Here is a 23,078-nt window from a genome sequence, read left to right as displayed (position 1 = left end):
CTCTGTAAGGCTTCTTCAGAGGACTTACGTGTAGGTGAATGGAAGAAATGATTTGGACTCGCCCATGGCGGGTGTGTTTGCTTACGTAGTATCTTCTCAACCAATGACAGGGCACCCCGATTCTGGGACGGATGTAAGGCGCATTACGAGTGGGTGCTAACTGGCGACAATTTCTGTCCCCAGGCAGGCGAAGCTTACGCTGGCATGGTTGCCGCTGCGTATGACTCATATGCTTGCCACGGTCGGAAGAGAACAAAGAAATTCGACTCCCGTGTTGTTTCAACAATGCTTGACGGGAGGTGTAACAAAACGGGTGTCATTTTTAATGTCTAAACTAACTATTAAGTTCACAAACGAGATGGTTTAATGTTGGATATTACCTCCATTAGAAGCAGCGAAGTTAACGATAAAAGAGTAATGTCTGGCAATCCTAGATCTGGCAGCGCCCGCAAAGTTTGGCGCGTGCAAAATATGTACTTAGCTTTATGATTTACAGATATTTTTTTTGAGCTTTTCCTTTCACTAAGTTGTTTGATATGCTTTTCAAAATTTGCGCAAATATCGTAACCATGATAATAAGTATTATTCTCGAATCCATTTGCTTGCATTTGCAAATTGTATTCTACGCATTACCCACAAATGCCTTTTTTAGTGAAAGATAAAGAATGAAAATATGACATGACCTTTCCAGAAGAAGAGTTTGTGTCCTTAACTAAGCTGTACGCAAAATTTTTCAATTGCTACTAGTTGAAAGTTGAGCTACAGGTAATTTATTCTGAAGCCGAATATCGAGTAAAGAGTGTGTTTGAACTTCATGAGTACCTGCGTACTACCCATTTGAATGAAGCTGTTGAACAAGTGTACAAACTAACAGAATTGTTCCTCACTGTTCCTGCCTCAAGCTCGTCGGTGGAAAGTTCGTTTTCTGCACTGAAGAGGATTCATACATTTCAACGCAGCACAAGACTCAGGCAAGGAAATCTGACTTGGGACTGATATCCATTGAAAAGGTGCTGCCAAAGACATTGACCAGAAACTCCCGATTCTACGACGACGTGATTGAGGTGTTCAGACTAAAGGATCGTCGGATCGAGTTATAGTATAAATGAGAATTTTCATTAAGTAATATGCTATTATTGTTAACATAGAGTGTGTGCATTTTGTGTTTGAAATTGAGTGTGCCCATACATGACTTAGATTCAAATAGATTCTATTTAGTTAAAATGTTTTTAGGTTTTCTTTATCCAATATTCAGGTCAGGTTTATCTAAGGAGGCCTTACACCTTTCACAGAATTACGCTACGCCACTGCTTGTAATACAAATCAAATATTTGAAGTGAAATATGAATCAAACTTTAAGCGAAGAATCTGAAAATAATCACGAGCGAACCAGAGTTATATTTTATATTGTGTTATATAAAGTTCAAAATTTACATAGGTATAGTGGGATGCATGAGTATTACAATGCAAATTGTTCATGACTATTTTTATAAATTTTTCTCTTACATCCTACGTGTTTTTTTAAGAAATGGATTTGTATGTACGCTGGTGCAGAAGTTGTCAACAGCTTGTTTTGAGATTTCTTTTAGTTCTTGAAGCTCTTATTGGGTCAAACAAAGTGCACGAACGTAGTGATGGGCAATTTGCACGGTAATACTCATGGATCCTACTGTACACCCTTTACATAACGAGTAATATGATTTCGATCTGGTATTGTTGTTGCTGTGCCCGGAATATTGCAAATTCTAATGAAATACAACAAAAATAACAAAATACCAGAAAAATCTGATTTTATTTTCTTCAATATTTTTTTCATTCTTTATTATAACTGGCCCATCTTACGCCGGAATAAAATACTTCCACGCAACAATGGTTATCATTGGAATAAGACATGGAAGTGTTAATCTAATAAATAATGTTTACAGTAACTAAATTTTAACATATGGAATAGTTTTTGTTTGGAAATCATTCAAGTGTTATCAAGAATATAATTTATTGTGAATGTTACGGCGACAATTGGAACTTTTTTAACTACAAATGAATACATATTAGGAAATCACTAGTGTCAATAACATGTCTGAAGGTGTGATTTATGGTGCTTATATTCTCCAAGTTCCGTGTTGCAAATTTTAAGTTGACGTCTACAAAAATAACATAGAGAACAGAAAAAAATCTATAGGTTTTAGATGTAGAAGGCTGTTGTAAACGAAGTTAGTTATCCAGCTCAAAGTGATCTTGTTTAAGAAATATATATATTTTTTACTTCTGACGTTATGAAATGAGCAATTGTGAATTCTTTAGAACAAAATATTCACTATGTTCTTAAGAAATCTGAAATATACGCCTTTATACATTGCATTTCGTGTTCGCTTAAAACGTGTTTGTTACTACCCAAGAAAGCAACACCCTTCACACTTCTCCTCTGACCCCTTAAAAGAAAACAATTTCTGGACATTTCCCCTCTGCCTCCCCGTGTCCGACACCCGTAGTTGCGGCATCTTACGTTTCCTCCCTTCAAGCAAGGTACACACACCAGTACACCACATTGAAAATCAGGAACAGTAGGAAGAAGACAAACTTGGCAACCCTGTCCACGACATTCTCGTGATTAGTTTGGATTTCCACCGCTGGAGGCGTTGGTGTCTCGACGTGTGTAGCTTTTTCGCCTTTTCCGTTACGTTTACCTAACGTTCCAAAGGCTGGCAGTGGACGAATTAGCGATGGTCTGCATAATCCTTTACTATCTGCGTCAGGAGTCGGGAACACCCTTCTTACGTTGCGAGGCACCTGCGAAAATAACAAAGATAAAATATGTTTAATTAATGTGTATATGCATAATCATGGTTTGAATAATCAGGCGTGTACTATAATTCTGTTGAAACTTCTCAAAAACTTACATAATCAACTCAAAGATACTTCGTTCATGTCAACCAATTCTCTTTCACTACCAGTCATTGAGCCCGCCTGTATGTATCCGCCTTGTACGTACCTGTGCATGCTGAATCTTGTCCCTCGCACGGGAGAGGGAGCAACTAGTTTATTCTCAGATAAGTGAAGTGTGTTGAAGCATGTTGTGTTGCAATTTACTGCTTTTGAACTATTTTATTTGCATTGTGGAGTGCATATTAAGAAGATTATAAGAAAATATATACTGAAACAGATTCATATAAAACCAAAAAACGTTCGATTGGAGATGATTATTAATTATACTGTTAATTAAGAGCCAACTGATGGATTTTTGTGAGTTAAGCAAGTAATTAATTGATTATATTCTTTAGACTAAACAGCGTATACCAAGATTCTGCTTAATTAATCGATAACGAGAAACCACTTAACGGTTTTGGGCTCGGGTACCCTTTTCTACACCCTCAATTTTTCGCACATTTCAAATATTCTCGTTACAAAAATTAGTTCTTCATAATAAACGATGTTTCTAAATAGCGCGGAAAGTAATTTTTTACAAATAGGATCAAATAATGTTCATAACGAAAAAAAAAATAATTCAAAATTCGAGGGTGTAGAATAGGGTACCCGACCCCAGTTTTGTTTGTAGAAGAAGAAGGTGAAATCTTGATAAGGAAACGTACACAGTTGTGTGTCACGAAGGTCTAGTGAGAAAGTGTTTACAATTCCGTCCCCACGAGAGACAATATTTCCGCCAAAATTAGATTAGGTACTATTATAGTATAAGGGAAACACCTATAAATCATATTTTTTACATTGCTAACGTACTATTTTGGAATGCGGAACATTCCCTGAGGTGAAATAATGCATTTCTAACAAAGATAATGTCTATTTCTTACATTTACGAGTACTTACTGTTACTTGTTATTTCGATTCTGTAACACATTATGGCGGGCGATAGCGTACTGGTTCAAGGTTCGTTGTGCGAGTGTTTTGTCGATTTATGCTGTGTTGCAACCTCGTTCACTGGAAAATACCTACTTTCGTGCCGGGATTTGAAATTATGCTAATACGTAGCAAACCATTGACGTTAGCCTCAAAAACCATTGACGTTAGCCCCACAAGACATTGACGTTAGCCCCAAAAACCATTCACGTTAGCCCCAAAAACCATTGACGTTAGCCCCAAAAACCATTTTCCGTAAGGTTAGGTTAGGTTAACTTAGGTTAGGCAAGCATAGTTAAAAAAAAATTAAAAATATTAAAAATACTCGACACGTCATGTTCTAGTGAAAACACGGAGAGGCTGAAACACTGACTATAGGATTGCATCATCTTAACACACGGAACATTGTACTCTCGTGCAGAAAGCAAATGGCGGCAGCAGAAACAGTGTGTCGGACAGAGATTTTCGCAGAAAACTACAAGTTTTCGCATTAAAATGGATCAAAACTAAATTCATGAACTTCTACAACGCTACAGAAAATGATTTCCGTAAGTACTTTCTCCTGTAAATTTGAAGATATCCGTTTCCCTTATACTATAATGTTACCTTAGATTAATTTTCATATTGATACTTCTACAGAATGCATTTAGCTTTCAGTTTTTACAAGATTACACATTTGCAAAACTTTTTATGAAGTAAGCAACTTTCCTCCCTGAAATTACAATTGCTCAAGGGCTAACGTGTGTATGTCTGTTTGGAATCCAGTTGCTAAGGGTCCGAGTCTGTAGATGTCGTTCCAGACTTCGGTATGATATTTAAAAATAATTATCTAAAAAAAATTCACTTTATTATTCACTTATTCGGACACTTCAATCACATATCTATATGGTTTATTTATTGTCAGTATATTTTCTTTATCGTAATTCCAAAGTTATCATATTTCTGTTTGATTGATTTGATTTATTTTACCTCGATTTTCTCCAACTTTTGGCTAATTTCGAAGTTGAGAACGAATTGTGATAAGATGAAATTGATTGATTGCTTATACTAAATATATTTAGAGGTTAGACGAGACCGAAATTAGAACTTAGCGGGTGATTATAAATCGAGACGATACTGCTAAGTCTCGTCTTAGTACCACCCCTACTTCCGTATAATTAGTCCTAAATGTAAATGGACATTAGTTCATAAACAATAACTTTACCTTCATCATCGTCTTCGTGGTTGGTTTCTGCACTCTCCCTTGTCTTTTCTCCCAAGTAAGGGCTGAGACGAATTCCACCAAACTTAGGAACACAAATATCTGAAAACAAACATAAAAAATACACATTCTCTAAATGGTACGCCTAAAGATTTAGAAATTGGTTAGATATCCCCACTTAGAATTCACAGTTCGAAGCATCGGATTTCTGTGAAATTTGCTACAAAGGCTATGCAAACCATGGGGAAGCGAATGCTGACGAAAAACATAGTTTAAATTTTTACCACCAGGTGGAAATGTGGTGCTTAGATTAAAAATGTTCCTACTCAGAACCCTCTGAATCCGTTCGAAGCATCGGACTGAGCGAAATTTGATACAGAGGCTATGCAGCCATGGGGAAGGGAATGCTGGCGAAAAATAGTTCAGATTCTCACCACCAGGTGGAAATGTGGTTCTGAATTAACAAGAAAAATCGAGCCTGCAAAAGTTTTTTTTTAGTTTATATCACTACAGAAGTGCGCAGACATGCGCACCGCGAATGTGAATGACACCTTGGAAGCGTAAGACAAACGTGATCAGTGATTCAACAGCATAATTTTGAAATTTCTTTTTTCGTCAGCATTCGCTTCCCCCTGGTCTCCACTGACTCTATACCAAGTTTCACCGGAAAATGTAGCTTCGAAAGAGCTCCAGAAGGCTCTGAGTAGGGAAAATTTAATTCTAAGCGCCACATTTACACCTGGTGGTGAAAATTTGAACTATTTTTCTCGTCAGCATTCGCTTCCCCATGGCCTCTATAGCCTCTATACCAACTTTCAGCGCAATCCGATGCTTTGAAAGGGCTCCAGAGCGCTGTGAGTAGTATGTTGTCCAAGTTCATTAAATTACTCGGCAATGAAAAAGCCTTCGGAACGTAACTGATACATACAATGATAAAGACTCACCACACATGCGAGCATCCACATATCGATAGCCTTGAGGTACGACACAGGCGGCAAAGACTTCTGGATCGTGGAGAACTGCGTGGCTAAGGTCAGGAGGGTGGTTGTGACAAGCGCCACCCTTCCGGGAATAGCATTCACGTCTATCCAGAAGGACAACCAGGAGATGGCGACCAGGATTCCCGAGGGTAAGTACACCTGCCAGATAAAGTAGTGGTAGCGCCTCTGGAACTTCACCACGAACCCCAAACAGCTGTACACACCTGTTGATATAATAATATTATCATTAATTTCCGATTTCTTCAGCTACCCTGGCAACCATGCTTAATTTACATTGACGCCTCAATCCGTAATATGTCTAGATCCATCATACATCGAAACTAGTTTCTAAATCGAAATTGTTCTTGTATGTCCGTATTGCTTGCGTTATAGAAATACTTATCTTGTAGTTTACAATTGTTACAAGCATATAAACACAATTTTTGATGTAACGTTTCGGGAGAATACACGCTCATTTCCTTTCTTAGCACACAGTTATAACAATGGAATACATTTAACAAAAAACAAATGAAGTAGTTACGCAATGAATCTTGTCAATAATCTTACATTGTTGGCAGTGGCGGCGATTGGGTTCCAAAACCGGGTGGGGGGGGGGGGGCAAAGACAGTATATTTCCCTATGTGCTATATGTTTTTTTAATTTTTATTTTATTTATTTGAGAAATCCTGAATACAGAGAGAAAGTAACAAATGAGAAGCACGCACACATACACAAACACACCTATATATGTAACAAGAATAAAACAATAACTAGAGTAGGGTAACTTCGGTGAATAACGCCAGGCGGGAAATAACGCCATTTCAAAGTTTCAACTCTGAAAACATGGACGCATGTAAAGTTAAGGTGTGACTCACCGTTGTGACATAAACAATGGTGCCTGGCAGCATTGCTGATAAGAACGGTTGCCATTGTCGAGCCTTCATTTAAGAGAAACACTTTGAACAGTGTAGACGTTTGAGTTGAGTTTCGAGGAAAAAGAGTCCACATTTTCATCGCGCCGACAAAGGTGAGTGTTTTTCTATTGTAGGATTAGATTTTAAATGTTAACAATGCTGTACGTACACAATACGTTTATTACGTAAGTGAATGATGTGTGTACGGTTTTCATGGTCGGTGTCGTAAGTTTAGAACAGTTGGTTAAACTACAGTCTGTTGTTTCGGGAAATAACGCCATCATCGTGTCGGGGTATAACGCCACTCAATTTAAACTCAAATTTAAGGAAATGTTGATTTCGAAAATAGGTTTATCCTTGCTCAGTTACTTTCGAGGCGTACAGATATTTATTCTCGGCTAATTTCCTCTTTCAAATGGCGAGGAAATGTAGAAATATACGGGCCAAATGATCAGTGGATGACTTGAGGCAAGCTATGGCGGCCATCAAACAAGGGATAGAAGATAGCATGTGCTGCACGTTCCTCGCAGAACTTTGAGGGACTGGGTATCGCGAAAAGACAAAAAAAAGACTTTTTTTTCTAATAACTTACTACAGTAATTATTTTTCCTAGTACAGTTTAGTAAAGAAAATGTGAATGTTTTACTTGTAATTAGGATAATGTGAATGTTTTACATGTAATTATGAACATGGCGTTATTACCCGACAGGTCTGGAAATAACGCCATTTTGCATTAACACAGAATTTAATATTTTATTGCTTTCATTATAACAGTGCAATCAATATTTTATTATTACACAATAGAGGAAAGTTCATTCTCCTATACATGTAACTTTCATGTTCCTAACAATAAAAATGTATGAGTTCTAGAACGAAATGACCAATTGGTGGCGTTAATCACCGAAGTTACCCTATAACAAATATTAATTACTCTTCAGCTGCTTGATGCTCGCCATTCTGAAAGCCTGCTTAGATAGATGGAAGCCTGGAGGATCATTTAGTGTATTGTACCTTGTTTGTAGCCTACATAGAAATGACCTTTGTTCTAGGGATAGTCTTGAGGCTTTTGTGTAAAAGAAGTTGTTGCATTTGCTGTTGATACGTGAGGTCCGCATGTGAAGATGTGGCAAGAGTTTGTTACTGAAAAGTTGTCCATTCATGATTCTGAAAAGAAATGTTAGTTCTGAAACTTGACGGCAAAGGGAAAGATCGTGAATTTGTAGAGTGAATAGAATTTCGTGTTTGGAAAAGTTTGCAAGGGCTGGACATCTATGTTCGACTATTCTGATGAAAAATCTACCACTTTGTTTGTTCCCTTTATGTTGATATCACAGGCCTTTGACCAAATACAGGATCCATATTCAAGAATAGGTTCAATGCACGTTGTAAAGTAGGTTTTGAGGGCAGAAACATGTGTGATACCTGTAAATCTGTAAATTAGCCCAAGGGTTTTCATGGCTCTAGAAGTTATATAATCTATATGGTGGCTGAAAGTGAGTTTGCTGTCGAAAATGACTCCAAGATCTTTGTGCTGTTGTACGAACGGTATAATTTTGTTGCATAATCTATAGGATAGTGCTGTAAAATTGGATTTGAGGGTAAACCTCATGCGGGGCAAAAGTGGCGAAAGTGGGGGAGGGCAACTGCTCCCCCTCGACCCTTATTGGCCGCCACTTAGCTTGAATATAATAACTTTACTGTCAAACAAGGAATATGTTTTTATTATTATTATATTAAATGAATATGTTATAAACTTTTAATTATGGATCCCAAATATTATCAGGCAATTAAAAAAACTCCATTCTACAACATTCTTGACAAGATTATTTGTTTAAATGCTTCTTTTTGTTTTTGTTAAATGGATTCCATTGTTATAACTTTAACAATAATCAAACTAAAAAATAATTGATGAAGAGAGCGTGTGTTCCTCTGAAACGTTACATTAAAAATTGTGTTCATATGCTTGTAATTGACGTAAACTACAGGACAAATAATTCGTAATTGGAAACCACCTCATACTTTGCCTTACCCCTTGCTTCGCCAAAATACACTTCTATGCTGCAGTTGATACCTGACACCGACTTCCTTACAAACTGTGGCATAGGTGGCATTGAATTGTCCATCTGCACATCCGAATCGAATTCCAGCTTTACATCTTCAATTGAATGGGAGTCTGAAAGAAGTTAGAGAAAAAAAATCAAGTCTTGTCAGAATTTTGCGATTTCTGTAACACAATAAAATCCTTCTTTGAACATGTGCCTGTAAGTTGTTTTTTTTGGATCACGGATTGAAAAGCTGGCGGACTGTGGTAGTAATGAAATCCAATGACGTTAAAGTCAGATTATTTTCATTACAACTCCAGCTGACCGCGCGAGTCCAGTTAGCGAGCCTACCAACAGTCCAGAGCGCGAGTAACAGGTATAGCGATAGGCGCTGGGTAGAATTGACGTCATCACAGCGGCTCGTTTGTTCATTGGCTGCTCCGGGACTTATGACTCTCTACAGAACTGCCAATGCAAAACAGCCAGAGATATTACTAAAGTAATCTCACTCTACCAGAGAAATTTGTTCAAGTGGGTTCGCAGGTGAACGAAATATTTCCAGGTTTTAAGGTCTCGATTTTTACTACACTTTCGTTTATCGTTCTGTTCTTGCTCTCACGTTTTCTATCTTTCTTCTCCTCTGTTTCTTTTTCCTCATTTTCTTTATCTACCTCCTTCTTTTGTTATCTTCCTTCATTTTCTCTTCCTCTTTCTCGTTTTCCTCCACTTTCTTTGTTCCTTTATTTCTTCTCCCTCAGTGTGTTTCAATCTTCCTGTCTCTTTCTCCATCTTCTTCATTCTATCTAACTTTTCCTCTCATTCAACAACTTTCTTTTTCTCTCTCTCTCTCTCTTTCGTCTCTCTGCCACTACACCTTTCTATTCTTCTTTGTTCTTTTATTTCCCTTTCATTCGTTCTCTACCTCTCTCTTTCTTTCTTTGTATCTTTCTTGATTTTCTCTCACCCTTTCTCGGCTTGCATCTCTCATTTTCCTCCTCTTTCTCTGCTCCTTTATTTCTTTTCCCTCCGTTTGTTTTCATCTTTCTGTTTCATTCTCCATTCCCTTCCTTCTTCCCAACTTTCCCTCTCATTTTCTCTCTTAACATCTTTCTCTTTTCTCTCTTTCGTCTCTCTATTATTGCACCTATCTTTTCTTCCTGTTTCTTTGTTCTTTAATTTCTCTCCCATTCTCTCTTTATTCATTCATTCATTCTCATAGATTAGTGCTCAGCGGGCAACTGGATGTTCTGTTAAGTCTTTCAAAATGCTCGGCGAAGATCGCAAAGATATGTATGTAACATATTCGTGACAAAACAGTGAATTTGTGCATCCATCAACTGTGTTTATGTAAATATTAGCCAGAAATTACATAGCTCACATATGAAACAGTCCAGATAGTAAGTACGATAGACCGAAGTGCATGTCACTTCAGTCAACGTTGACTTAGTTCCCGCACTTTGTCGAACCTACGCGAGACACCGATGTTTAACATGATCCTTCGTAAATAGTATGCCATTTTGTTTAGTAAATACGTACAGGGTGAAAATATCATGCGAAAGTGTAGTGAGCGTCATGCGTCACTTCAAAATGGATACCTTGTGAAATGTTTAAATATACAATTTTAAGAGACTTACAAATGAAATATTAAATTTCAGATCTAAATTTAAAGCTTTTTGAGTTCGAAATATAATTCGTGCTCTGCGGTAAAATATCGAGTAACAACTAGAAAAATACAACTGTGTGAAAGCAGGCAAAATGCACATGTCTTGGGTATGAGAACAACTCTAGTGGTTCGGATTTTAAATTACCTTGTAGATCCAGCCATACATTAAAATCTTGATTGGCGTTGCTCGAAAATTACTCATGTAAGATCTTTGGGTGGGCTAATACGCGATGGTGACGTAAGAATACACCATTTAGAACTCACCGAAAGATGGCAGCATAATCGATAAAGCATGTATTCGGTACCAATATTTAGAATGAAATGAAATTGTTAACTGTAGACTGAAAGTAATGATTACAGACAAATTGCTTAATGAAACAGCAAGGAAGTTAAATATGACTATGGCAGATTCACATTTAGACACTTTTGAGAAAAATCCAGTTGAATGGACGAAACCTCTTGAGAAGTGTTCTTAAAGCAACGCTGGATTTGCCACATACACAAACTGCATTGTTGTCGTTTGAGGTAGAGGATCATAGATGGCAGCATGCAAGAAAAACGACGCATATATTTGATGATGCATAAAGCAGTTTTAGAAAGTGGGCCAGAGACGGCAGCACTCAAGAAGACGTTTGCCGTTGTGAAAGGAGAAGGAGCAAAGATATGATGTGGTGAAATAATGATTGCAGATATTAATACTAATTATAATGAAATAAATAAATGAACTTAGTACAATAACAGGATATAAATAAGGTGGAAAGGGTAATTAATATTCAGTAATAGCATAAGTGATCATTATACAAAAGTAAAGAAGTCGAATTTTAATTACGACTCTGGGTCTATTTCGGTTCCCACGAACTGAGAGTTTCGTGCGGCTTCTGGGTTGTTTTTCCCAGGTGTAGCGTCATTTCACGGCAGTCACCCAAGCACTTTTGGTAGGCGCATCTATTGCAGCTCCAAGTTAAGGTTTGGGCGGCCCAGGCGGCGATCTTTAACTAACCCCTTTCTCTTTGTTTGTCTGGGAGAACGATTTTCTTAATATTTCCGTCAATTTGGATAAGATCGACAAAGAAGCCCAAAGAAGAAAAATGCACAATATGTAATAATTACAAGAAGAAGAATTAGTAATTACAAGAAGATGAAGCCTTAAGAAGAAGATGCCTTATTAATTACAAGAAGAAGAAGCCTTAGCAATTATAAGAAGAAAAAGCCTCAGCGATTACAAGAAGAAGAAGCCCAAAGAAGAAGATTGGCTACAATTAATAAGAAATAAAAAGAGAAGAAAAATATTGCATGAAAAGATTTCCAAAGTTATCTAATATTTGTACATGATTATTCAAGAACATATTACGAATTGTACCCTCCGTAGTGGGTTAAATCTATTGTTTCTTTCCATATATTCGTAGTGTTAGTCACCCTGATCTGTACCCAGAGGTATCTATCTCATTGTTTCTACCCTGCGCTAAGCTGGCAGATGCTCACGTGAGAGGACGTGGCAGATTTTATGTAATGCTTTTGTTTTTCGATCATATGGAATTATTGAAACACACTTACAACTTTTCATATGTAGTCCACACTCCTGAGAATCAAAAGGATAATCCTTGAAGTCAAAATTGCACATGGTCGTCACGAGGTACCTGCAAATAAGAAATAAATAAAATGTCCTTTGCGTACGGGCGTTGGACACTGGCGAGAAGAACGGGTCTACCCTTCAATAATCAAGAAACGTATTTTTAATTCCATTGTATGATCAATTCTGGTGCATTTCTATATAAATATCAAAATGAATTAATCTAAAAATTATTAATGTTTTTAATTGCATCGAGGTTTAAATGTTTGTGAATGCATATAATTTGAATATTTCACCAACAAAAATTGAGGACTAAAAGTGGTAAACGTTGTAAGTGCCAAAAGCGAAAGTGTTGGGAAATCGCATCGTTCCGCACATCAGCCCGTATGAACGTGCACACTAGTGACCTCTTTACACGTTCTTTGAACTAATTAGAGGGCTACCAGCCACATTTCACGTCTACCACATGTTACGTTCCCCGGATTATTCTCAATGGATCAACTTACGTTTATTCCTCAACGGCGAGCATGAGACTTATCAGCCTACTTTGAAGTCCTCAGCTAGTGGGAAAACAGATAAGGATATGTTTACGTATACCTTACTAACTCTCGCACACCAGAAATATATTTAGATGTCAGTTAATGTTAATACATTACACTTGCACTCGCAATTAAACTCCTTATTACAAACAAAATTGTATTAAGATCATAATAGTTCTTGACTACACAAATTAACACATTCACATTTCCAAAATCACTTCCATTATCCAGCAACATTCATTCATTCATTCATACTTTATTGGTTTTAGCTGTTATACCAGCTCTACACCAAGTGTCCTAAAAATATGTCATGCATGACACTGTTACACAAATTACAAATTTTGAATACATACAGTTTTCTTATACATAATTTATCTACATCATTATCATACAAATTTAAAATTGATAATAAATACAATTGTCATATCTGGTGACTATATCAAGTTACACATTTTGAATATTTACAATTTTCATATGTCTATATTAATATCATGAAAAAATCTACAAATGATAAATACAATTGTTACATCTGGTGACGATATTAAACAGGATAAAGAAGTTGGAAGAGGTATTCCTTTCTTTATTAGATTCTTGAATAACATCTCCCTTTGAGTGGTATAAAGTGGACATTGAAATATAACATGATGAGCATCTTCCTGATCTAGATTGCACTTGCACATAGGTGAATTTACTAAATTAATTTTATGTAAATGGTGATTTAAACGTATGTGACCTGATCTCAATCTTAGTATTAAAACTAAAAACTTTCTGGGTATATTAAATGTATAAAACCACGGAGTCTTATTGTTTAAATTTAGTACATTTTTATATGAATGACCCATATATGTAAATTTTTGTTTGACCCATATCTCCCAATCTTGTTGAATTTTGTTTTTAACTCTTGGTAACATATCTGTATATGATAATAATATATTCGTTCTGTGATCCATAAGTCTTGCTTCTTTAGCATTTTTATCTGCCAGTTCATTATAATGAAACCCTGAATGTGCTGGTATATATGCAAAATGAATTGTCCTTCCCTCTGTAGTTAACTTAACATACAATCTTATTATGTAAAGTACCAATGCTGATGCCTTATATAACTTTTTATATGAAGATTGCACACTGTACAAAACACTTTTAGCATCTGTTAATATTAATATCCTTTTATCTGGAATATTATTAATGTACATCAATGCATGATATATTCCATATGCTTCTGCCGAGAAAATAGAACACTCTCCAGGTAGTCTAAACTTTTTAATATTTCCATTTGAAGAGTCAATAAAAGCACATCCTACTTCTTCTTTATTTTTTGATGCATCTGTGTATATGAATCTATAATTCTCCCAATTTTGTAAATATAATTGAATATTTTCATAACTTGTTAATGAAATATTCCTTACCGGTATTTGATCATATGAAATTTCATAAATTGGATGTTTGCTATGCGTTATTATTGTAGAAAATAAATCTTGAAATTCTATTTTACATTGTAGGAAAGTTGAATATTGTCCCTTTATTTTGTTCTCTTGATATAAAATCCATTGGTCTTGCATAAGTTTATTTACTGGATGTTCTTGTGTTTCCCAGCATTTGAAAACGAATGTATTTGTAATCCATTTGCATCTATACTTAAAAGGTTTTTCCATGGATTCTAAATAAACTCCTACATTGGGAGCTGAATTCATGAGACCCAATGATCTCCTCAAGACTTTTCTTTCTAAACTATCTATCTTAGATAGAATTCTTTCTGTAGCATTTCCATATATACTGCACCCGTATTCGAGCTTAGGCCTAAAAAAGTTTTTGTAAAATAAAAGCATTATTCTTGGGTGAGCACCCCAATTAGTATTTCCTAAAATTTTAAGCATGTTGAAAATTTTTTCACCTTTAGCTTGTAAATACCTTATATGATCCATCCACATTAATTTTCTATCAAAATTAATTCCTAAATATTTTATTTTATTTTGAAATGGAATACCAGCAATTTGTGTCAACGTATTTGGATATTTATGTTCACTTTTGTTATTAAAACATACAGCTGCTGACTTGTTCTGTGATATGATAAAGTTCATTCTCTCCAGCCAACATTTCACTTTATAAAAATTATTTTCTATTTTCTGAATACCTTCATATGGATTACAAAATGATCCTAATATACACAAGTCGTCTGCATACTGAATTATTTTTATTGTAGAATTATGAAATTGAAATATTCCTCTCATATATATATTAAATAATAATGGACTCAGTGGACTTCCCTGAGGTAATCCTTGTGAAGTGGTACGGGGCCCACTAAGTGTGTCCTGAAACCAAAATAATATTTTCCTATTTATCATCAAGTTCCATATTATCTTCATAATTATTTTCGGAGTATTTGTCTGATTTAACATATCAATTAATATATGAGGATCAACGCTATCATATGCACCTTGTATATCTATAAAGTGAGCAAATGTATATTGTTTCTTATACATTGCATTTTGAACATGCAATGTTAATGTTGATAATGCATCAATACAACCCTTGTTTAGCCTAAAACCGAACTGATAGGGATAAAAATATTGTTCTTTCTCAAAATACCACTCTAATCTTTTTAATAATAATCTTTCAAATATCTTCTCAATTGTAGGAGCCAACGTAATAGGTCGATATGATTCAGCTTCTTTCGGATCTTTAGTTGATTTAAGTATAGGTAGTATCAGATGTGTTTTCCAGTTTTGTGGCACATTTCCACTTCTCAGAATATTATTATAAATATTTACAAGTACTTTTAATGCATTGTCCGATTGATGTCCTATCATTTCATACGTTATTCCGTCGTATCCTGGAGCAGTTGATTTTATATTACTTAGAGTTTCTCTTAATTCTTGCAATGTTATTTTTGAATAAATTTCATCACTGGAACTTATATTATTTATAATCTCGGGTATTTTATTTCTTACATAACTAGGTGTAAACTTCTTTTCAAAATGTTCTTGCCAAATTGTTGTTATAGGTGAAACTCTAATTTTATGTCCTTTTTTAAGAAAATTTATTTTTTTCCAAATTGTGTTTGTTTTAACAGATGGTGATAATGATTCACAGAATTCTTCCCATGCTTGCCTTTTTGCTTTATTAAAGATACGTTTTGCTTTAGCAATTACTTGTTTTAAATTTATCCAATTATTTGGCAAAGGTTGTTCAGCAAATATTTCAGACAATCTTATTCTTTCTTCTTTTGCATCTTGACACTCATCATTCCACCAACTTATAGTAGGAAAGTTGTTTTTATTATTAATTTTCTTCCGTTTAGCTACAATATCCATTGCATATGTTATTAATTGTAAATAACGTTGACACGTTATGTTTTGTTCCTGTTTAATATCTTCCATTGAGATATAAGAGTCCAAAATTATAGAATATAATTCCCAATCGATGTTTTTAACCTGCCACCTTCTAATTGGTAATGAATATATTTTAGGTACTGAGTGTGCATCATTTAACAGTGTAATGAAAATTGGCAAATGATCACTACCCCTATTCACAAAATCTACTTCCCAAAACAATTTATTTATTATATTTTTTGACACAATAGATAAATCTATGGCTGTTGGTGATTTACCATTCCATGGATAATGAGTAGCTGACCCATCGTTCATGAAATGTAATGATCGATCACTAATCCAGTCCAAAATACTACATCCTAATGCATCTCTATAATTACAACCCCATGCTTCATGATGAGCATTCATATCACCTGTGATAATGACATTGTCATGGACATAATATAATAATTCATTAAAGTGTGTGACTTTAATATGTTGAGATTTATAACTCGATGGAATATAAATTGAAACTATTGTACACTCTAATGTGTTCATCTTAATTTTCACTGCTATTAATTCTACATTAAATAATTTTATCAACCCTAATGATTCTGGTAATGTTACTCTTTTAAATTTTATACTTTCATGTATATATAAACCTACACCTCTTGTATCTTTAGTATGTAAATTAGATATTAACTCGTAATGAGGTATTTGATAATATTGATGCTGTCTACCACGAAATTCGGACAAACTCAATATACCTGGATGATGCTCATCTATAATTTGTAATACTTCTAATCTTCTAGCTGTAAATGAATTTATATTCCATTGCACTATAAAAGACATACCTATTGATCCTCTTCTACAAGTTTAACTTTCTGATAATATTGCAATTATCTTTCCTATAATTTGTTGCATTGAAATTAAAATCTTCTGTTTCTTCCTGGAATCATTTAAATCACGAACTGATTCAATCATGTCTGGTAAAAGGTCCAACAATGACTGATATATTTCCTTTTGTCTACAAGAAACTGATTTACGATCCGAATATCTTCTGCAATTTATATTGTCCATATCTTGTTCTTGCTTACTATAAGGGGATTCTCTCAAATATACTGGATATTTGTATTTTATTTGTTCTTTTTCTGTGTCTGATGAGGATGAAGAATCCACGTTCACATCCTTTTTGTTTTCCCGTGGGAGTTGTACAATACGTCTTGTAGCCGTTTTCATAATCTTCTTTGGAGGTGATGTAACAACTTTGCTGTATTGTACTCTCATTTTTTGACCACTATTCTCTTTTGCTATTTTCTTTTGTTCCGCCATTTGAGTTACAAAACTCGCACAATAACTCTCTCTGCCCTCCTTGCAACTATCACTTGTTGGTGCATTCTTCTCATTCACATAACTCAACGTCCACCCACGCAGTGCTCAGCACCAAGACGCAGGAGTACTGGTACTGGCTGCGTTCAACACGCTAAACACTGCAGTTGGAGGGTCGGCAAAAGTTACCCATATGTGCTAACTGATTCAGTCGTAGTACAAGGACTCAGAAATATCGCAGGGCTTGCTAGGTGCAAAGAAAGACTAAACCAGGTTTATACATATATATGTAACAGTTTATTATAATCGTATCACAAAGATGTCCTTTAGCACACTTACTCAAGTGTCTTTACCTTTACCCTTACCACTCACTTGCATCAACAAATTGAACAGTATAAATGACAATAAAAATGGCTAACAATCTCATGTCATAAACCTTCACACTGTACTCAGAATTTGAACTCCAGGCCTTCTGACTAGTACTTACTGATTTCAAAGAGTGCTTCTCGCCGAGCTAATTTACAATTTTTTTTCATTTCACATTCCACTTTTCAGGTTTTTAACCTTTAATTCTCCTGTCACAATATTTGAGAACATTTACCAAAAACAACGACCACGCAAGCTCTAACCATGAGCCAAGTTCCTCCACGTAGAGGTGGACCCGTTAACATTCACAGAATACAGCGACCACGTAGGGTCAAATAAAAATAAGCGAAAGTAATAACCGTAGAGGTGGATCCGTTAACACATTTTAAACATTTAGCATGCATTATTCATCCATACCTTCCCAACAAACACAATACTGCGACTTCGCAGGGCTGTTAAATGTGGCGACCTTGCAGGGTCGTTACATACGCCCCTTCCTCGGGCAAAAATTTTGGTAGAAATTTAAAACTTACAATTTCTGGAAAAATTTTACTGGAAATATTAAAGATCAAACTGGTAAGAGTCTCTGTCTCTTCTACACTAAAGTCACTTGGTCCTCTTCTTCCCCTACTACTTCTCTTCTTCGCTCCTGAGAACATCTGTAAAGGCGAAGGTTGTCGAAGTTGACTCTGTCGACTGGGTTCTTGGTCGTCGGTATGGAGCACCTCTTCTATATGTTGGATATGGCTATCGAAATCCACATCAAAAATCAGAATATCGTCTATGTACACTGTCAGATAACTTTCAGTTTCAGGTCCAAAAACTGTATGCATAACTGACACAAAGGTAGACACAGCATTAGATAAGCAGTAAGGCATCTTCAAGAATTCGTACTGGCGACTTTTGTACGAAAAAGCAGTGTATTTTCGGCATTCTGGTTTCAAAGGAATCTGTAAATAGCCTGAAGCTAGATCTAAACTCGAAAAATACTGGGCTTGTTTAAATCTCTGCAATGACTCATCAATAGGTGGCACTGAGCTTTTAGGAACAATCATAATAGCATTTAATAGTCGAAAATCCAGGCACGGTCTTACACTACCATCGGGCTTATCCACCACTAGTAATGGATTTAGATATGGTGATACCGATGGTTGAATAATGTTCCAGCTTTTCCACAAGCTGAGTTCTTTTTCTAGAGCGGCCCTTTTCGAGAGCGGCACTGGATATGGCGGGCGATGAACTGGTTCGGTACTTTTTAAAAGGATCTCACATTCTGCACTTTCCATGGTACCGGGCTTCTCTGAGAACACTGCTATATATTGATTCAGCACTTGCAGCAACTCCTGTTTCTGGGAATCATTAAGAATGTCTATAGTTTCGACCTTCTCCTTGAGGTCTGTCGGTTTATACATCCACTCTTCGTCTCTTTCTTGGACCTTTTGGATGTACCGCACAATTTCAACATCCAGTGGATTCCCTACATCTTGATCCGGAGTTTTTCCAAAATACAATTTTACCGAGTTTCTTCTGAAATTTATCTCGGCCTCGTGCTGCTTCAAGAATGGCATGCCCAAAAGAAGATCTGTAACAAACCCTCTCAATATAAAAACTTCAGTACTGAACACCATACCTTCAATCTCCAGTTCCACACGTCTGCTGCCAAAGACACGCTTCCTATGGCTCCCAGAAAAATCCACCAATCTTATCTCTGGAACCTTCTGCACTTGAATACCTGGAATTTGTTCCTTTAACTTAGTCCAAACTTCATAACTTAAAATAGAGCATTCGCTCCCAGTATCTATTATACAAGTCACTGGTATATCTATTAACTTTGCAGCCACTGCTGGTGATTTATATCTAATCCTCGATTCCCTTGCGGATTTCAGTTCACTCTGTAATTTTACTTCTTCTGTTTCAGTTAGTTGAAAGTTAACCTTTAGTTCTTGGATAGTTGTATCAGGTCGCTCCTCTGAGGCCCCTTGCCTAAATGGGAACGAAGCACCTAGACAAGGATTTAGTTTGTTTGGCAGGATTGAGACCTTTGATTATGCAAGAAGTCCCGGGTTGTTTCTAGGGCTCCCTCCTGCTCAGAGGTCATAACTTCTCTGGAGGGTGACTGTCTTCCCCTTGGTCCCGATTCTCTAGGTGAGGATCGCCTAGGAGAATTAGGACTACTGCGTCCCTGATTGTTCCTCCTCCAATCGGGAAACCTGCGATCTGGCCCTCGATTTGGTCGATAAGATTCCCATCGACCATTCTGGTTATGGTTCAGTCCTCTGTTACGTCCAAATCTATTAAAATTCCGAGCGCTCCAAGAGTTTTCAGGTTTAGTGTCACCCTTGGTCTCAATGCTTCGCACTTTGAAATTCTTATGGGGAAGTTCTTTACCTTTGAAGTCCTCTTTATTTCTCCAGTAGTCGGGATCATCATATATTTCAAAGTCCTTGAGGAAACTGGTCAATTCGTCAACTGTTCGGGGAGAGTGCGCAAGGCAGAGATTTCGAGTTCTATAAGGTAACTGACCTATGATTAAATTCAGCACCTCGCTCTCGCTGAAGTTGTCACTTAGATTCCTATAGGCGGCGTAAATGCTCCAAGCGAAGCTCTCCATATTTTCATGTACTGGACGGGAATATCTTCTATTTCTTACAGCTGTTAATTGTCTCTGCTTAGCCTTCTCGGAGGCAAACTCTTCTTTAAACTTTATGCAGAAATCAGCATAGCTAACAAAACTGTCTATGTTACCTGCCAGCCAATGTTCAGCTTTACCTGTGAATACTCTAGGTAGCAATTCGAGTCTGTAATTGTCAGGCACTTGCATGAGCTCGAAGCTTACATTGAGCTCACGAAGATATTTCTCAGCTGACTGAGCTTCGATATCACCCTTGAACTTGGGGATGTGTGCGATGTCAGACATTCTAGGCATCTTAAATTCGGTTCTTCGCCGAGGAGATGTCCCGTCGGAACTATCTGCTTCTCTAGGCCGCTTACGCTTATCCGATTGAATGGTTCCCATATAGAAAGGATTCTGCACCACTCTAGAAGGTTCATAAGAGGCTGCTTCAGGATTCAGACTTCTATTTCGTTCAATGGAATCTGGGAGAACATCAGAAGGCACTCCCGGTTGTAGCTGCAACCGTTCAATTTTATCTTGCAGTTCGCCTACTCTTCTGACCATAGACCCAGTCTGCTCCTGTATTTCTTGCCGAAGAGATACCTCCAATTTCTGTGTCTCTCCGCGAAGAGAGTTCACCTTTTCGCCGGTTGCTTTAGCCATCGTTTCTGCAGCTACTTTCTGTTCTTGGACAGCCTTCTCCATAACTACAGTCTGCTCACTCAGAGTCTTTACTGCTGAACTTATGGTTTCTATAGATGCTTCTATCTGCTTAACTCTCTCTGGTTCTTCACTTCCATTTTCCGTCGTAGACTGAGCTACCAATTGCAGACAGACCTCTAAATTTTTCTTCATTTGTTCCTGCTCTTGCTCCATTTCACCACGCCAGACAGCTAAAGGTTCTAATTGTTCTTCCACTACTTTCACTACTTCCAGCTGACAAGAGATTCTAATTTTATCTAATTCCTCCCTAAGACTTTCTAACTGGTCTGTCTTATGTTGGGAGAACAGTGTTCGCATCTCTGTTCGGCTTCTTTCAGCTTCTTGCTGTCTCCTCTCTTCTTGACCTTGAACTAAGGCATGGAGAGTCTCTAATTCTCTTTCTCTCTTCTCTTCTGCTTCTCGTTTTTCCATTTCTCTTTTCTCTTCTAGAGACTCTATTAGCGACCTAAATTCTTGTGTCTCTAGTTTTCTTTTAGCTTCTTCTTCTGCTTTCTCTTTCTTTCTAGCTTTCTCTAATTGAGCCATATCTTTCTTTCTCTGCTTCTCCTCCTCCGCTTTTTCTTTCTTTCTCTCTTCTTTATCTCTCATCAACCATTCTAATAACCAATGGTCTGATGGGGTCGTACTAGGAGCACTTGGTTCTTGTCCTAAAACCATCAAGGGTACCGATGAACAAGTCTTGCATCTGGACTCTGCAGTGGAGACTGAGGTCTCTTCTTGCCCCTCACATTTCCAGTGAAACTTCTGTAGACATTGGCAACACTGGAAAGACTCCCTCTCTCCTGCGGTATCCTCACAGCATCCGAACCCAGTTTCTTCATCTACGGTTTTCCTCCCTCTGCTTCTTAAGCTCATACTTGACGCATCCCTTTCCATTTTGGCACACCGTCTATGGTTTCTTCCACTACCGACACTATATCTTCACCTTCCTGAATTCTTTGGAAGAACACCAACACTGACACTTATGAGCCCTTTCTAGTCCTTGTAGCTAAAAGGCTCCCACTGGCTTGCTGGTTTCAGTCTTTACAATCTCTCGGGCCCCACGTTAAGACGCCAAAACTTTATGCAACGTCCACCCACGCAGTGCTCAGCACCAAGACGCAGGAGTACTGGTACTGGCTGCGTTCAACACGCTAAACACTGCAGTTGGAGGGTCGGCAAAAGTTACCCATATGTGCTAACTGATTCAGTCGTAGTACAAGGACTCAGAAATATCGCAGGGCTTGCTAGGTGCAAAGAAAGACTAAACCAGGTTTATACATATATATGTAACAGTTTATTATAATCGTATCACAAAGATGTCCTTTAGCACACTTACTCAAGTGTCTTTACCTTTACCCTTACCACTCACTTGCATCAACAAATTGAACAGTATAAATGACAATAAAAATGGCTAACAATCTCATGTCATAAACCTTCACACTGTACTCAGAATTTGAACTCCAGGCCTTCTGACTCAAGGTTATTAGAAGTAAGGTTGGGCCAATCCGTTGTTTACTCGAAATGACGAAACGACGGTAAGAAGTGAATTTATCCATGAAATGAATTCCAAATCTATGCGCTAGTGTTGCACTATGCAGATAGGAAAACCATACCAAAAAACTGAAAACACGAAATCGAGTACACAAATGAGCATTTCCACCCATTTACATTTTGTTGCTTCATACAAATTGAAAATAAATATCGATAGGTACTTATTGTTATGCGGGACAGAATATTATTGATCGGAACGGGAATTTTTTTAAATCCTGACATTCGGGACGGGAAATATTCGCAATTTCTCGACTAGTCGGGAAATTTTCGGGACGGGAAATTTCCGAAATTTTCCGAGGCACTGAAAATTTCAAATTTTACACGTCATTTTCACCTTAATTGATTGTCTTTGCATTTCTGGAATGAAAACTAACAATTTCCGATAAGTTCCAGGCACTTGCAATGTAGAAAAGAAAAGAATTAATACCGTTTTAAAATGACCATTCG

At 36.9% G+C, this 23,078-nt stretch overlaps 1 protein-coding gene across 1 annotated transcript; it reads right to left on the bottom strand.

Annotated features, from left to right (window-relative positions):
• Positions 1–1,867: 1,867 nt before the first annotated feature.
• Positions 1,868–12,278, bottom strand: LOC145980275 (glycine receptor subunit alpha-4-like). Its single transcript, XM_083113286.1, has 5 exons — positions 12,204–12,278; positions 8,974–9,117; positions 5,995–6,254; positions 5,054–5,152; positions 1,868–2,787 (listed from the first exon to the last, which is right to left on the bottom strand). Exons 1-5 carry the CDS (start codon positions 12,268–12,270, stop codon positions 2,515–2,517), a joined length of 843 nt encoding a protein of 280 aa, XP_082969412.1. The 5' UTR covers positions 12,271–12,278; the 3' UTR covers positions 1,868–2,514.
• Between the last annotated feature and the right edge of the window lie 10,800 nt (positions 12,279–23,078).

The sequence above is a fragment of the Lepisma saccharinum genome, chromosome 27, assembly GCF_977018435.1.
Source record: "Lepisma saccharinum chromosome 27, izLepSacc3.1, whole genome shotgun sequence".
NCBI lineage: Eukaryota > Metazoa > Arthropoda > Insecta > Zygentoma > Lepismatidae > Lepisma > Lepisma saccharinum.
The sequence above is the reverse complement of the archived record's forward strand: the minus strand, read 5'-3'. Positions and strand labels throughout refer to the sequence as shown.